Source organism: Octopus bimaculoides, chromosome 23 (genome assembly GCF_001194135.2).
Source record: "Octopus bimaculoides isolate UCB-OBI-ISO-001 chromosome 23, ASM119413v2, whole genome shotgun sequence".
NCBI classification, from domain to species: domain Eukaryota; kingdom Metazoa; phylum Mollusca; class Cephalopoda; order Octopoda; family Octopodidae; genus Octopus; species Octopus bimaculoides.
Genome location: NC_069003.1, coordinates 35,065,029 through 35,081,808, shown reverse-complemented (window position 1 = coordinate 35,081,808; position 16,780 = coordinate 35,065,029). Strand labels below are relative to the sequence as shown.

The window sequence follows — 16,780 nt, the reverse complement described above, 5'->3', positions numbered from 1 at the left end:
TTCCATGTTTCTGCAATTTAATCTTAGATCTTTTTTCCTTTCTCTCTCTCTCTCTCTCTCTTGCTGCTCAACTCAAGATCTTCGGTGATGATTGTTGTGGTTGTTGTTGTTGTAGTTCCTTTGGAAATATTGCCTCGTTTCCCTATGGAATGTTGGAGTGTGTTTGGGGTTTGAACACATGTCAGGCATGTGCATCTGTGTGTGTGTGTGTGTGTGTGTGTGTGTGTGTGTGTGTTTGTAGGTGTAACAAAAGAGGGCTGATAGCAAGGAAAATGCAAGGATAAAAATATTGATTGACACACAAAAGTAAGTTGGCTTCAGCTGTTATGCAGGGGAAGGCGGCGGTGGGAGGAAAGCAAGTGAGATGAGATTGTTTAAGGCTTTCAACGATTTCTTACAACAGTCACAACAAGGCCTCAGGAATTACAAAGGAGTGGAGAAAAACAGAGAGAGAGAGAGAGAGAGAGGAGCAGTGAGGAAGCAGTTGTTTTTGGTGATCAACTGATTTCTTTCATCTCTGCTGCAAGGCGTTGGTTTTTATGGTGGGGCAGGGCAATGGAAGGAGAACGATTAGGAATATACTTTTATAGTTTATTTTTTTCTTTTATAAGGCTAAAAGATCTTCGATTGAATAAACAACTAATTAGAAATTGTGGCTGTTTAACCCCGGGTTAGTCCTGGTCATGCAAATTTACAATCAAAGACATTCCATTTGAGACCATCATGTCTTACTTAAACACAATATATCAACAGCTACATTGAACAGTGTATCTTTTTTTTTGTTTTTGTTGTTCTTATGACAATAGGATATAATTTGAGGGAGATTGGGTTGTTATTTCTAATCAGTTTAGCAACTACATTGACACTCTCGCATGTATTGTTGTTGTTGTTGTTGTATAGCACCAGGCAACCCTGATCCAGCAGATCTTTAATCAAAACCAGTCTCACCATGACCATCCCATCTTATATACAGACGGTGTCTGCTGAAGACTACGGTGTGCAGTTTGTACGCCTCTTTTTCAAGATGGTCAGAGAAATAATTAGAAGGTTCCAAGTTGTCCAATCATTAAACCAAAACCGCATTTTATCCAAGCTAACCTTGTCTTCTACTAAGTCTACCAGGTTGTGAGGGAGGAGAGGGGCCCTGTGATTCCTCCTCCTCCTCCTCTTCTTGTGCATTTTCTTTGCCCTTGTACCACTTGACTGATAATAACAACTACCTGCACTAGGCAATTTGGATATCACCCTCTTTATTCCATTACCTCATTAACTAACTGACTAATTAACATATGACCTACAAACCTTGATGCAAACACTCCTACATCACCATGCAACCGTCCCATGCAAACCTCTATCCTTCTTTCTTCACCTCTTCTCTCTCTTCCTTTTTATTCTCTCTTTCTGTTTATTTTTCTTTTATAAATTTCAATTCTGTTTTTTTTTTCTTCCCTGGGTCTCCTTACTTTATTAAATTGAAATATCTTGTTCCCAAAATGAAACCCTGTAATACACTGGGAGCTACAAACCACTTTACTATAACAATGTATATACCCAAACTGAAATCCAGCAATATACTGGGGGATGGTTAAAGCCTGTTTCTCTGTAACAATCATGAAATTATACTGAATCACAGAAGTCAGGGTTTTATACATGCATACATGTGTGTGTGTGTGTGTGTGGAGTTTATCTTAATTGGGGATTATTAGTCTCAGGGGGGTTCTTTCCTGCCCCACCTTGACAGACTGATAAAGTCTGTTTGGTGAGGTGGGTGGCATGGGTGAGGATGATAATGGTGGTGGTGGGGGTGGTGTCAATGTTGTTGTTGGTGGTGATGGCATCAGCAGTGATGATGATGATGATGATGGGGATATTATGTTGCTGCCAATAAGCACTATCTTTTTGACTTATGATCAAATATGTCCCAGCCATGACCATCTCTTCTTATAATCAGACTCAGTGTATTAGGAGAACTAACTACATTATCTAATACATTCTTCCCTTTATAAGATGCCAGTGAGGTTTGGCTGCTATTTCTAGCTGGTCGAATGAGTGCATGTAAGAGACCTTACATGCCACTCCCTTTATGGTATTATATTGTGCCTAGCTGTTTATATTAATTACACACACACACACACACACACACACACACACACACACACACACTTGAAAATACCTTATATAGGTTGACATGCTAATAGTGATAAATCTTAAAAAAAAGTTATAAAACTCTACTCTTGTGCCATGTATTGAGTGCTAAACTCAAAAGAATCCTACTTCACTTGAGCTAAATTGAACAAACATAACACTGCACGCGCACACACATAGCAGATTAAGCTACAGGGTCAAGTTTAACAGAGGTTTTAGATTGATTTCAAGATTTAATTATGTTAATCCTGATTTGTTTTTTTTTTCTGTTAAAAGCTTGGAATCAATGTTGGGTGACCTCCGTCATTAATCTCCATCCAGGTTGTTGTTGAGGAGTAAGAGGATGAGTTGAAGTCATATCAACACTTCTACTAAACACGCACACACACACACGCACACATATGAATATCAGCTTGTATATACACACAGGCTGGTGTCTACACACATTTCTATTAAACACACACATGCACACACTTATGTGCCTGTACAAGCACACTGATATTTATTGAAACATAGGCATTGTGTAAATATTCTCTTATTTGTGTAAAGGAACAGTTATACAGTCAACTGATAACTGGGCCTCTGTGGGTTATGATGACGAGGGTTCCGGTTGATCCGATCAAGGGAACAGCCTGCTCGTGAGATTAATGTTGAAGTGGCTGAGTACTCCACAGATATGTGTAACCCTTTATGTAGTTCTCAAGGAGATTCAGCGTGACACAGAGTGTGACAAGGCTGACCCTTTGGAAATGCAAGTCCAACTCATTTTTGCCTGGGGAATGGACTGGAGCAACGTGAAATAAAGGACCCTGCGAAAGGACACAATGCCCAGCTGGGGATTGAACTCGTGACCTTATGATTGCGAGCTGAATACCCAAACCATTAATCCAGCAATCTTTACAGTCAGATGGCCACTCACACACACACACACACACACACACACACAGATATTCACATACGTAAATGCACCTTTATTTCCTGTGTGTTGTTTGCGGTGAAAGTTTTGAGGTTGGGCCTTGGTTCAAATGCATTTTGAAAATGTGTGTGTGTGTGTGTGTGTGTGTATGTGTGTGTGTGTGTGTGTGTATGGTTAAAGAATGTGTTTACCTTTGTTGTTTTCTCTTTCCGTCCTTGAAATTTTTTTTCAATAAAGGTGGGGAAATGAAGGTGGGGCTGATATTTAAGAAAGGAATTTCTTGCTGTGATTGTGAAACCAGCAAGTGTAGAAAAACATTTTTGTGCAGAACATAATACAAACAGGTGACATATTTGACAGGTGAGTTAAGTAAAGTTTTAAAACGATCTTCCTTCCAATATAGCATATTTTTTTTTATATTAGACAGAGATTCCCATCCACAAATTTGTCACTGTTCCCAATTTTTGTGAGTCCAACGACGTCTTCATTGAATTGCAAGAATTCTCTTGATTGATTCCTACCTGCAATAATCTTCTTCTTTGTCAATCCGTCATCGATTCTTTTAGAGTTCTGAGTCTTCTTTGTGTTTTGAACTTGATTTTGCAATGAATTCTGTCTTTGTCTCTTCATTCTCTTTGTTAAGTTTAGCTTTCCACTTTTCTGCAGTTTCTTCTTTTATTCTGTGACTGTTTCCATGAAACCAATTGCGTTGTAGTCTTTGAAACAAGCCAGGATTTTCTTCTGCAGCACCAAGTACCCCTGACAAGACTGTTCTAATATTCTTCAATTGAGATCCTACAAACTGGTTGACTACAAAGACTTTGGTTCAAAGTGATTCAATATTTGTCCTAGTATTAGGACCCAAAGATATTTAACATTCAATTCCATATTTATGTATGTGTGTCTGTGAATGCATTAGTAGATGTGTGTGTGTGTGTTTGGTGTCTGTGGGAGTGGGTTTAAAATAGTAAAAAATATATAATGAGTTGAAATATCGTTTAATTTGTTACAATTAAATTGTAAGTGTAACAGAAATGAAATTACATTTCTACAGAAAATTAATTATTGGATTTACATGGAAAGTTTCCAAAATTTCCATGAAGAGGGTGATTATGGTGTTGTTGTTATTAGTGGTGGTGGTAATGGTGAGGAAGAGGGAAGGAAATATGCAGCTACATGTTGTCATCATCATCACCACCATGACCACCCTACCTCTATCATCATCATCATCATCATCATCATCATCACCACCACGACCACCCTACCTCTATCATCATCATCATCACCACCACGACCACCCTACCTCTATCATCATCATCATCACCACCATGACCATCCCACCACTATTATCATCATCATCATCATCATCATCATCATCACCATCATCATTACCACCATGACCATCCCACCTCTATTATCATCATCATCATCATCACTACCAACACCACCACCATCATCATCCTCAATAGCAGTGTCTCCCACAATCTCCTTCGCTGCACAAACTTTGGAAACTTCCCATGTAAAACCAGTAATTTTTGTGTTGAAATGTAACTTGATTCCTGTTACCGTTAATACTTAACATTAACTCAGTAAAACTATCTTCGAAAGAGCAACAGAGGAGCAGAAGGGCAGATAAGCAACACCCAGGGGAATTGGGGGAGAGGGGGGTAGAGCAGCAGCAGCAGAAGATGCAGAGAAGCCATAAAAATGTTTTGAAATATAGAAATAGAGAAGTCTTTTATTTCTTGGTTGAAACTTTTTATGGTTCTTCTGTAATTTATCAAAGAAAAGGAATGAACCAAAGTTGTCAGGGGAGTGGAAGGTGTGGTAAGAACATGCACCCAATAAACGGATAAAATGCCACACCCTACACACTTCCACCCCACCCGTACTCTGCTGCTGCTCCCACTTCAACCCTTTACTCAATCCAAAATTAAAAGGCTTCACTTTCAATATTAAAAAAACCTTTTAACATTTTCTGTATTATTTATGGATACAATATAAGGATGTTTATTCAAAATTTATAGACGCGATAAGGGGTGTGTATGTGTGTGCATATATGAATGTGTGTGTATGTATATATATATATATTTACGTATTGGTTTCAAATTTTGGCACAAGGCCACATGTATATGATGGGCTTCTTTCAGTTTCCATTAACCAAATCCACTCACAGGGCTTTGGTCAAACTGAAGCTATAATAGAAGAAACTTGCCCAAGGTGTTACACAGTCTGACTGAACCCAGAACCATGTGGTTGGGAAGCAAATTTCTTAGCACACAGCCACACACACACACACACACACACACACACACACACACACACACACACACGTAATGGGGTTTTTGCTTAATTAATTATTGGAGCAAATAGTTTCATAACTAAGCACTTTTACAGTTTAACATGAATGATCAGTCAACTATGAATGAAGAGTGATGAATACTTTTCAGTCAGTCTGGTATAAAGATAACAATGTTAACCATCTCAGTTCAAATTGTGGTAGAGTCAGCTTTACCTCCCACCATCCTGGGGTCAGTAGAAAAGTATCAGTTATATATGTGGGTACCAGAAACATTAAATAAAGAATGTGTGTGTGTGTGTAATTAGTACTGTACATATTATTGTAAAAAAGAAAGGAATCAAAAGGCTTTTTCTTTCTTTTTTTTAAGTATTTTCTTGTTCAAATTATTAGAAGTTCTTGTTAAGATTCAATTAAGACAACTCGTTATCTCTATTATCATTAAAACTGTGCCTTTATAATGTTGTGCTGTTGTTATTCTGGGGAGGAGCTGCAATGATAGCAGTTGAGCCGTTCTCTGCGTTTCAAAGGTGAAATTCCTTCTGAGGTTCATTTAAGTTTATAGGTCACTGATGGTATATTGCCGTTTCTAGGTTAATAATGACTAATAATTAATATGAATGAGATTAATTATTTAATATGAACAATTACAAGTGTCAGAAATAAGGAGTGCCGTTGCCAGAGCTGCCGTCATTGGCAGACTCTCCGCCTTCCATCCACCACCATCTCCGCATCAGATCAAGTGTGATTGTTCACCAAATTAGACGTTTATGGCTCTGTTATGTGACTCTGTGGACTCTATGTGACTCTGTGGACCAATGCATCAACAAGATCCTCAAATCTAGATTTGTTTCCTTATTATCTTTCAGAAACATGGATATTTTCTTATGAAATTTTCTACAAATACCTTTCAGAGTGTGTAAATTACGATTATACTGGAATTTAGAGTGAAAAACAATTGGTGGGCATGCACATATACATATGATGTGAGTCAGTTTGTATATCTACAAAAAGAAACTAGAAATTTCTGACAATGTGTGTTGGTGTGTATGTGTGCTGTCCAGTTTTGTTTCTTTTTCATATTAAATTCCAATATAATTGTAATCAACACTGTCTAAAAGGTATTTCTAGAAAATTTCATTTATAAATACACATTTTTTTGAAAGTTATGAGGAAACAAAGCTGACTTGTGTAAATTTTCCAAAAGTCCTCTTTTTATCCTTGGAAAAAAAATTTCCGCCAGAAATTCTAATAAAATTGGAATCTACACCATCTGAAACATATTTGTAGAGAATTTTCATTAAAAAATATCCACTTCTCTGAAAGCTATGAGGAAACAAAGTCAATAGGAGGGGGTAAACTTGTGTAAGTATACCAGGTTATCTCATTGATCATTCATAGACTTCACTCATCATAGAATCTTCTCTTAGATGGTGAGTGGGGAAGAATTTTCTGTTTTTGATTGTCCGTTGTAGTCAGCTTCTTTTGTCATTGAGAATACATTTTGGTGCAGTTCAAAATTATTGTTCATCATCATCATCACCTTATCCTCTTTTCCCATGCTGTCATGTTGGATGAGACTCCTTGAGACATCATTCTGTGAACTGGACCCCACCACCTCCATTTTCCACCTGATGCCATCCATTGTTTTATAAGTACAGTAATTCCATATCTTCATAAACCAAACAGCAGATATTTGATTTATGGCAGACACAAACAATGTCACCAGTGAAGTGGAGCCAATGCAAAGACGCGTTGGGACACTCATGGACACACACACACACACATTCACTTACAAACATGTAGACATACACACTTAAACACATGCTCACACATTTACACACACACACACACTCAAACACACACACTCAAACACACACACTCATGCTCACACATACACAGACATACACACACTCACAGACATTCGCTCCCTCACACACACACACACACACACACTTGCACAGACCCTGCCACATACACTCACACGCTCTCACAAACCCCCACATGCACATACACAAATATGCACACTCAGTCCATTTATTCAGTGGGCTTCCATATAGTTTCCATCTAACAAATGTCACTGATAAAAGCATTGGTCAGCCTGAGTCTTTAGTACAAAATACTCGACCAATTTAGTAGCCTGGAGTGGGATCAAACCTGAGATCACATGGTTGCAAAGCAAACTTTTTAACCACACCTCCATGCTGTTGTTGTTGTCACTGTTTGAGAAAGGGTGGTGTGTGATTGTATCAGATTGCCATCTCAGAAAATACAGAAATCAACAACAATGATTCTAAACAACAATCTCGCACCATCTCACCATTTTATGTTAAACAACAACAACAGCATAAATGAATAATTCATAATTACACCAAAAAAAAAAAAAAAGAAAAGAAAGAAAACATCCTTGATTTTTCAAGTTAGTCATAGCACAGTGTAAGAACAGCAACAACAAAATTCTTTGAGAGTCTCCAAAGTGATATCAGCTGCCGTTTGACAAAGTGAAAATGGCACGCTTTTCTTAAGCATTGCCAGAATGAGTTTTCTAATTTATTAAATTTTTAGTGGGAGAGGACTAATTATTATTAAAGATGAAAAAGTAATTTATTGACTAACGACTTTATTTTATATTGCTTTTTTTTTTGTTTTGTTTTTTTCTTTTAATCTGATGGTAAAATTAATACTGCAATAAACTGGATTAATGGTGAATAAATTATTGAAATCTGTAGCAGGGTGAAAGTAAATAATCCTTTTCTTAAGAAGATTAAAATAATTGTATAATGATTATTTTATAATGGCTCATATAAACCACATTGTCAAGTTAAACACCATGAATCTTCATTTGTCATGGGGGTTTGGTTCCAAAATAACAGTGATAAATGAATCGGCTCTACACACTTTGTAAATGGAACAAGTGACAGAACCAGTGGCACCAAACCCATGGCTTCCACCTGCAAAGCTTCCTCTCACCTGTATTTTCTTGATCGTCTAACCTCTTGCCTGGCCCCTGGCTGTTTCTCTTGGTTCCTCTCCCTATCTCAGCTGAGAAGTCCTTGTCTTGCAGGTTACTTGGTGACCTAGCAGATTCTAGTGCCATGTAAGAGGCACCTGTGCTGGTGCCACATAAAAAGCACCTGTGCTGGTGTAAAGAACACCTGTGCTCATATCACATAGAACGCACCAATGCTGACCCCACATAAATGCACCCAGTTCACTCTGTAAAGTGGTTGGTGTCAGGGAAGGGCATCCAGCCATAGAAACTATACCAAAGCAGACAACTGGAGCTGGTTGCAGCCCTCTGGGTGCAGCCAGCCCTGGTCAAACTGTCCAACCCATGTCAGCATGGAAGAGGGACATCAGATGATGATAATGATGATCTGGGAACAAATATATAAATGATGACTTTCAACAATTGCATAATAAATTATATATTGTAATTTTGTAATTAGTGAGTCATTAGCCACTGTCAAATTAATTAGGAGTGGTTTTTTGAAAATATTAGTTTTTAGTTTTTACAAGCAATTGAAAAAAGACACTAAAGAGGGATTGGTTCAACCCTAGTAACCTTGCATAGTGAAACCAAAATACTCAAAATTGGAAGAACAGACGTGACTCTGTGGTTTAGAAGTTCATTTTACAACCATGTGGTTTCAAGTTCAGTCCCAATGCATGGTACCTTCGTTGGCCTGGGGCTATTGTACCTTGCAGTAGGAGTGAACTTAAAACCATGTGGTTGCAAGACAGGTTTCTTAACCATGTTGCCATGCTTGTAGAAATTAATATTTCATCATCATCATCATGTGTTTCCTGTGCTGGCGTGGGTTGGATGGTTTGACCAGAGCCGGCAAGGTGCGCTTTGCATCATTTTAACTTCTGAACACAGCCACCCTGCTGGCTAGGTGAATAGGCCAGCATGTCCTTTAATCAGAAGGCTATTCTGTCATGAGGTTACCCGTTTACAGTTGAGCGGACTGAAGCAGCATGAAATGAAGTGTTTTGCTCAAGAACACAATGTGCTGCCCAGTCCAGGAATTGAACACGCGATATAGCAATCGTGAGTACAATACTCTAACCTCTATGCCATGCTCCTTCATTATGTGTGTGTGTGTGTGCCTTCCTATATCTATCCACCCATCCATCCAGACAAACAGACAGACAGATAGAGTGTATGCGTAATTACATTGTTATATATTGTACAGTGCTTTTATATAATATTAAAGTGGGTTTTTTTTATTGTTTTTTTTTTCATGTGAGCAGCGCTGGTGGTTATCCATATAATAAACTATCATTAAGTCACCTAGCAGCGACACTCATTAATGTGTGATGGAGGCACTTGAGAATTTCTATGAAGTTTCATAGCAACTGTGGTAGCATATAAGGGGAGTGTGCAGCCATACATCAACCATTAACTGACTTCGAAGTAGATCAACTGTGTGAACCTAGCCAGCCCTCCTGACACTTGTTTAGGTCAAAACTTGGGTCTCTTGACATCTGTTAGTGACCTAAATTAGGATCAACCTTGAGGGCTTTCTCAACTCATTCATAGTTTCTCACACAACTGTTTAAACATGGACATGAAATCATGAAGCAAAAACGAATTGTCTGATTCAACCACTGCCGCCAGCAGTCATCCTAGTTATTTCTCGGTGAGGCGTTTCAAAGTAAGCAGCTGCTGGTATATAACTACTTTGAAGGCTCTTCTGTCCATGATGTTCTGAAGTGCATAGCTGCCAGTAATATTGTGTAACTGTTAAGAAGTGTTCTAATAACTGAACGGTTTGTATTGTAATAACTAACTTCACATCTTATTTTCAATGAGTGATCATCAACTTATTTCACTCACATAGTTTCTATCTAATGACTAAACCCATACATAGCTCTACAGTTAATTGTATGATTTGTTATCACTAACAGCGTGAGTATTATTAGCACCTTGTGGCGCTAAGTAAACTCGCGGTCATCCATACATACAGGCATGTCCTTTACAGGTGCCGGTACCACGGGAAATACACATGTGCCAGTGCTGTGTAAATGCAACTGTGCTGGTGGCACGTAAAAAGCACCCAGCTCACCACTCTGGGAACTGGTTGGTGTTAGGAAGGGCATCCAGCAGTGGAAACCATTCCACAACAGACACCTGGAGTCTGGGCAACTCTCTGGCTGGCCAGCTCCTGTCAAACCGTCCAACCCATATATATATATATATATATATATATATATATATATATCATCATTTAACATCCACCTTCCATGTTGGCATGGATGGGACATATATACACATATGTATATATTTATGTGTGTGTGTGTGTGTATGCACACACACACTCTATATGTATTATATTATATATTTGATGGTGCAAAAGGCACATGGGGTATATTAGACACACCCCAGTTTCATCAGTTCATATTCAGGTAAAATCGTTTCCAGTCCATTAAAGGAATATTGGCTTATGAGAGGCCAAACTTCATATATAGGACCTGGTGGTGGTGGGATGTGTTTTGTGACTTCTTTGGGGGAGTGGACAGCAAGTCCTGCTTTGCTTTGTCCCATAGAACCACTTTGACAGGTGAGGTATATATAAATGATCATATTTAGTTTAGAAGTATGTTTTCTAAAAATATTTATGCCCTGAAAAGGGGAAAGTTTTAAAAACCTCAAAAAATGAAAGTATTGAAAAAATTTGTATGAAAATTAAAATTTTTTTTTTTTAATTTAAGTTAAAAACAAATTTTTTATGATAATTAATATTTATGTTTGTTTTCTTTTCTTTCTAATCTGCAGGTTGAGGAATAAAGCAAATGACGAGACAATGATATCTTCCAGTACAGATATGGGACAAAATGATGCTATTTCTTGGTGTTTGCGAGACCCCCTACTTTCATTGATGTATGTCCCTTCTTTCAATAAGGACAAGAATATATGTACATATAATGACAAACCCAATCCTGCTTTTGCACTGGCACCCTTTTATACACAGGAAGTCATCTTGGGTGTAAAATTGATTTGGACGTCTTCTACGTTGAGTCTTGGGCATTGTTGAAGATGGCTAATCCTATAAGTAGTGCAAGAGATGAAGTTGTGGCTGCCAGCCGGTCACGGAGTGGAAGTAATAGCGGTAGTATACATAGAGTTGACTTGCGATCGTCTTCACCTGAAGACTTAGCTTGCCAGCAGCAGTTTCATAATTTGAAGTCTTCATTTGAAGATTTAGCTTCTGAACGATCGAGGAACAGAAATCGGTGCGGGACTAACGTAAGTAAATTAAAAAACATATTTAATTCTGCAAAGAGTGAAGAAAAGATACAAACATCTCATGGTTTTGCTTCGGAGGTATCTCCGGAATATAAGCAGAAGAGAAGCGTAGATGGCTCGGGAGTGAAACCGAAAGAATCTTCCCCCACAAAAACCTCTCCATTGCTGAAAGCATCAAATCATGTTCAACGGTTCAACAGCACACGTGCTATGTTTGCCAAACTTGAAGAGGAGACTCGTATTGCAAAAGAACGGTCTCGGAAAGTTGGCGGCAGAAGCAGAAACTTGAGTATCACTTCTCCAATCTGGTCACCAACTTCTAGTTCTTCCGCAAGTCCAGAAAATCGAAAGCGGTCACCATCCCAAGAATCGCTTGGTTCATCACAAGGGGATTCATCATTGAAATCAAAACTGAATGACACACATTCGAGTTCAGACTCCAAGCTTTCGAAATGTAATGCTAAAGTAGATAACAATTTGAAGTCTTCTGTGAAGGATCAATTTCTGCGGCCGAGGGGTTGTAGCGAGCCAAACTTAAAGATTAAAGATTCTGTCTCTCAGCCAAACTACAACATTCCTGATTCAGAATCAACAATCGTAAAATCAGTTGCAAGTGCAGAGTCTGCAGATGCACTGGTTAAAAACGCAATAACTACAGGTAGCCCAACTGTGCACACAAGCATGAAGAGTCCAGCTGGGTCCCTGAATGATAAGAATGAACTTTGTAATGTTTCCGGAAATCTTCTCTGGAAGAGAAAACAAATGAAGCGAGCAGTGTTGCTTGATTTAGACCAGTGTAAAGTGACGAGTTTAAATGTAGATCAAAATAGAGATTATTCCTCACAAAAATCTTTAAATGACAATCTTGATAGTCCTGAGAGCTCCGTTGAGGAAACACGAACATTTTCAACACCAGATTCATCTGTCAGCTATCCACATAGTGATAACAGTGCTGCATGTTCAACAGAAGATATCCCAGCGGGCATGTTGTCGAGGGATTTTCAAGATGAAGAAAATGAATTTAGTAGTTATGGACTTTTAGAAGAAATTGAATCAGATTTATCGTCAAGGGGTACTCAGCTTCTATTGCATAGCAGCCATGGAAATAAAAAAGATGCTGATCAACTTCAAATGGAAGAAGAATTTCACCAATTCAATCAACTTCATCAGATACCGAGAGTGTCCGATGGTCTCACTGATGGCATTAATGACATCGATAAGTTGAGTGAGGTGTCGAGCTCTGATGTTACTTCTTCTTATCGCAATAGTGTCATTGAAATGACCTCTCCCCAACTTGAAGACAGCCCAACCGGAGCACACAAGGAATTTTTAACCACAGAAAACAGAGTACAGTTTCCAAAAGTAATGCCTTCACCCACAAATACTTGTGTAAATGTGCCAGTTGTGTCCCCACCGGTTCCTCCACCGCGAAAATCTATTCCAAAATCCCCCGAAAACAAGGACCTTAAGTTTATTTCAAAAACTGTGAGTGGTTGTCCTGTGTCTGCAGACAATCTGTCCTCAAAATATTCCGACCTTCAAGGAACCAACGGAGAGGTTGCAAAGTCCGCCCACCCTCCGATGGAATACACTAGTTATGAGGCTGAAGATGAAGAAAGTTCATCACAGGCTTTATCAGAAAAGGATATTTTATTCCAAATAACAGATGAAACTACCTCAGTTGAGGCTATGACTCCCGATGAACAAGATAAACTACTCAGTCGAGAGTAAGTAAAATAAGTTTTCCCTTCTTTTTATTGTTTAGAAACATATCTTGATGAGTTGATGGCAGAATTGATAGTGTGCCAAGACAAAATACCTTGTGGTGTTTAATTACATCTCTTCATAATCTGAGTTCAAATTTTGCCAGGGAAGACTTTGTTGTAATCATTCTGGCAAAATTTGTATAAAAGATCTTGAGAGATTGTGAGTCTGATATTTGTATCAAGATGGAAGGTTTGTTAGTTGTGTGTTGCTTTTGTATAAGGAAGGAATCTGTAATGCAGGAGTATTTGGCTGCTATGTTTAGCACGTCAATAACCTACATAAGAGGTTGCTTCATCTGAAGGTAAGTTTATCGATGCTAGAGGTACGAATGGCATTTTGCCATGTAAAGTAATTCCTTTTGATGCTCACTTAGTTTACACAATGTCTAAATTTGAATACCCATCCAACCAGTTTATGTTAAGGTGGGGAACATTGAACTTGTATTGACAATCTTTGCTTGTGATTTACATGTCGGAACAACATCAATTAATGATCTTCTTTTAATTTGTTGGGCAAATGGCCACTTCTAGTCCAGGCAATTGGCCATTTATATATGCTTGTCCTTTATTTTGTCTGTTTAATTATCTGTAGCAGCTTAATTGCTAAATTCCACATATAAAAAAGAAATGAATACTTTATTTATTCTTTATAAATGGTCAATTATTTGACTTTTTGTAATCACAGAATTTAATAGCAAGAGGATGATGATAATGATGTGGATGAATGGCTGAGGTATTCAACTGCCAACTTGTAGTTTGTGAGTTCAAACCAGCAACAGGCATTCTAATTGTGTTTCTAGACAAAACAGCATTATTATTCACCTTGCTCCACATATAGCTGGGGAAGAATGGAGATAGAGCTTTCCTGCTTTTTGGTTGATTAGCATCTTCTCCAGCGGGTGATTTATCCCACATCCCAAAGTGCTGGCCTCACGATCATGAAATAATGAGTTCGATTCCCAGACTGGGCTGTGTGTTGTGTTCTTGAGCAAGACACTTTATTTCATGTTGTTCCAGTTCACTCAGCTGTAGAAATGAGTCGCGATGTCTCTGGTGCCAAGCTGTATCGGCCCCTTTGCCTTTCCCTTGGATAACATCGGTGGAGTGGAGAGAGAGGAGGCTGATATGCATGGGCAACTGCTGGTCTTCCATAACTAATCTTGCCTAGACTTGTGCGTTGGAGGGGAACATTTTAGGTGCAATTCCATGGTCATTTATGACCAAAGGGGATCTTTACCCACCACCCTTTACTCCGTTTACCTTTCACAGAGTAATCCAAATGCTAAAGAGTTAAGATCCCTATATGACCAAAAATATGTATATTTTCGTATATTTTTCTGTAGCAACGATGAGGTCTTTTGTGAATATATTTGTGGAAACTTTCAAATATTTGTCCTGGAGTGACTTGCTTTAATGCATTTCAAATTACAATTAATTAAACTCTTAACGTAGAATGCCATGTATCCAAATCTTAGTCAGGTTGTTCTGTTCTACTTCCAGCCAAGACAACAACGCTTCGCTTATTTAAGTTTTCTTAATTGCAAAAAGATAGCACACCTACTTTATTGTTGCTGGCCAGGAGGGAGGGTTGATCTAGATTGAGATGGCTGGGAAGGAGGCCTGAACCAGTTATAAAAGTACTTCAGCTATAAATGTTCCAATCTTTGTAAGTTCAAGCACAGGAGTTTAACACAGTCGAGTTGATGCTAGAATGTGATGAAGTGGAAAGAGATTGATTTATGGTTAATTGTTTATTATTCTAGTTTATTCTTTAATAAGATCTGCTGAATGTCCTCTCTGTCTAATTGTTATTGGGAGTCTTGTCTTAATAAAAATAAACAAAGTTATAAACCAGAGTGGAAACTTTGTGGTTCTTTGAACTTAAACACCAAAGGAAAAAAAAACGAAATCTTTCAATGAGTAATTCACTACACTGATATTGTGTAGTTGAAGACTGGGTCTTTAGATCCACTTGTTTTACATTCCTGGCTTTGATCCTCTCTCAAAGCATTGTGTGGCTAATAGAGGAGATTTTGTTGTTCTACCAGAACGGATAAAAGCTATTAAATGTGAGAGGTGTGAGACCTAATAAAAGTCATATTTGTTCTCTTTTGAATTCCGGACAATTTACAGACGCGAGTTGGTGTAATTTTTGGCTCTTTCTGTTGGTTTTCCTTCCTATTTCCAAAACATAGACAAGGTTTTTATTGATCTTGAGAGGGACAAAGAAAGAAAGTGTCGGACGGGGTTTGAACTCTGATTAAAAGATTCGAGCTGGAGCCATGTTTAAAAATTGCTTTCTCTCTTTGTTCGCCTCTCTCTCTCTCTCTCTCTCTCTCTCTCTCTCTCTCTCTCTCCCCCTCTCTCTCTCTCTCTTTCTCTCTCTCTCTCTCCCTTCTTACTCACGCACACATACTCACCAAATTATTGAATAAAAGTAGTCTCCCTTAGTAGCTTAGCAGACTAAGTCAACAAGACTAACCTCCCTTAATGTCTTCATCTTGCCTGAAGCGAAGCTAAAAATGTCTTGCGAATTTAGCTCCTCACATGATTCCATTATTTTATTTTTATTTATTTTATTTCCTTTTTATTTTCAGTCTCCATCAGGATTATCTTTCTCCAAGATCACACGTGTAAGTTGAAGGCATCTTGCCATTTTTCTCATATTATATATAGTTATTCTATCTCAATGCATATATTTCCTTTGGCACAGTGAAACCACCTGGGTAGGACAAGGGTGTGTGTGTGTGAGGTTTATATCTTTACCTTTTATTCTTTAACTTATTTCAGTCATTTGGACTGTGATCATGCCGGGGCCCTGTTGTCAGGGGTTTCAGTTGAACAAATCAACCACAGTACTTTTTTTTTTCCGCCTTTAGCTTGGTCCTTATCCTATTGGTCCCTTACACCAAACCGCTAAGTTACTGGGGTGTAAATAAGCCATTATGCGTTGTCAAGCGGTGTGGGTGACAAACACAAAGACACATATGGGGTTATTCAGGGTTTCACGTCCATAAAGCGCTTAACTTTACAGCATTTCTTCAGCACCTCGGCCTATGGCCTCACTTGGTGTGTGTGCGTGTAAATATTTTATTAAACCTGTGGTTTTCTTCCTAGAATTGTAAAGCTGACCTGAAAGTTATAGATTTGGAAGGAGAATAAACCTGTCAGAATCTCTGAATTATTCCCCTTCCCATATGAGGAAACCAGACCCAGCAGAATTCTAAGATGGCAAAATATATATATCTTTATGAAAATAAGTAAAGGCTGTGTTGTGCCCATCCAACCTGGTTTTTGAAATATTAAATATCTTACTATTTATTATATAACTAATGGTAATATTTCAATCTGTTGAATAACACACACACAGTGATCTATATATATATACATACATATATATA

At 38.2% G+C, this 16,780-nt stretch overlaps 1 protein-coding gene across 6 annotated transcripts in view; it reads left to right on the top strand.

Annotated features, from left to right (window-relative positions):
* Positions 1-16,129, top strand: part of LOC128250615 (neurabin-1-like) — a 77,210-nt gene extending 61,081 nt beyond the window's left edge. For 5 of the 6 annotated variants that reach the window (XM_052976032.1, XM_052976036.1, XM_052976033.1 and 2 more), the window contains 2 exons: positions 11,143-13,340; positions 15,977-16,129. In XM_052976032.1, coding sequence (XP_052831992.1) covers positions 11,404-13,340; positions 15,977-16,016 — 1,977 coding nt within the window. In that variant the 5' untranslated portion in view covers positions 11,143-11,403 and the 3' untranslated portion in view covers positions 16,017-16,129. Of the gene's footprint in view, positions 1-3,321; positions 3,422-11,142; positions 13,341-15,976 lie in introns of those variants that run through there. The other variant, XM_052976035.1, reaches the window with a different exon arrangement.
* Positions 16,130-16,780: the final 651 nt, after the last annotated feature.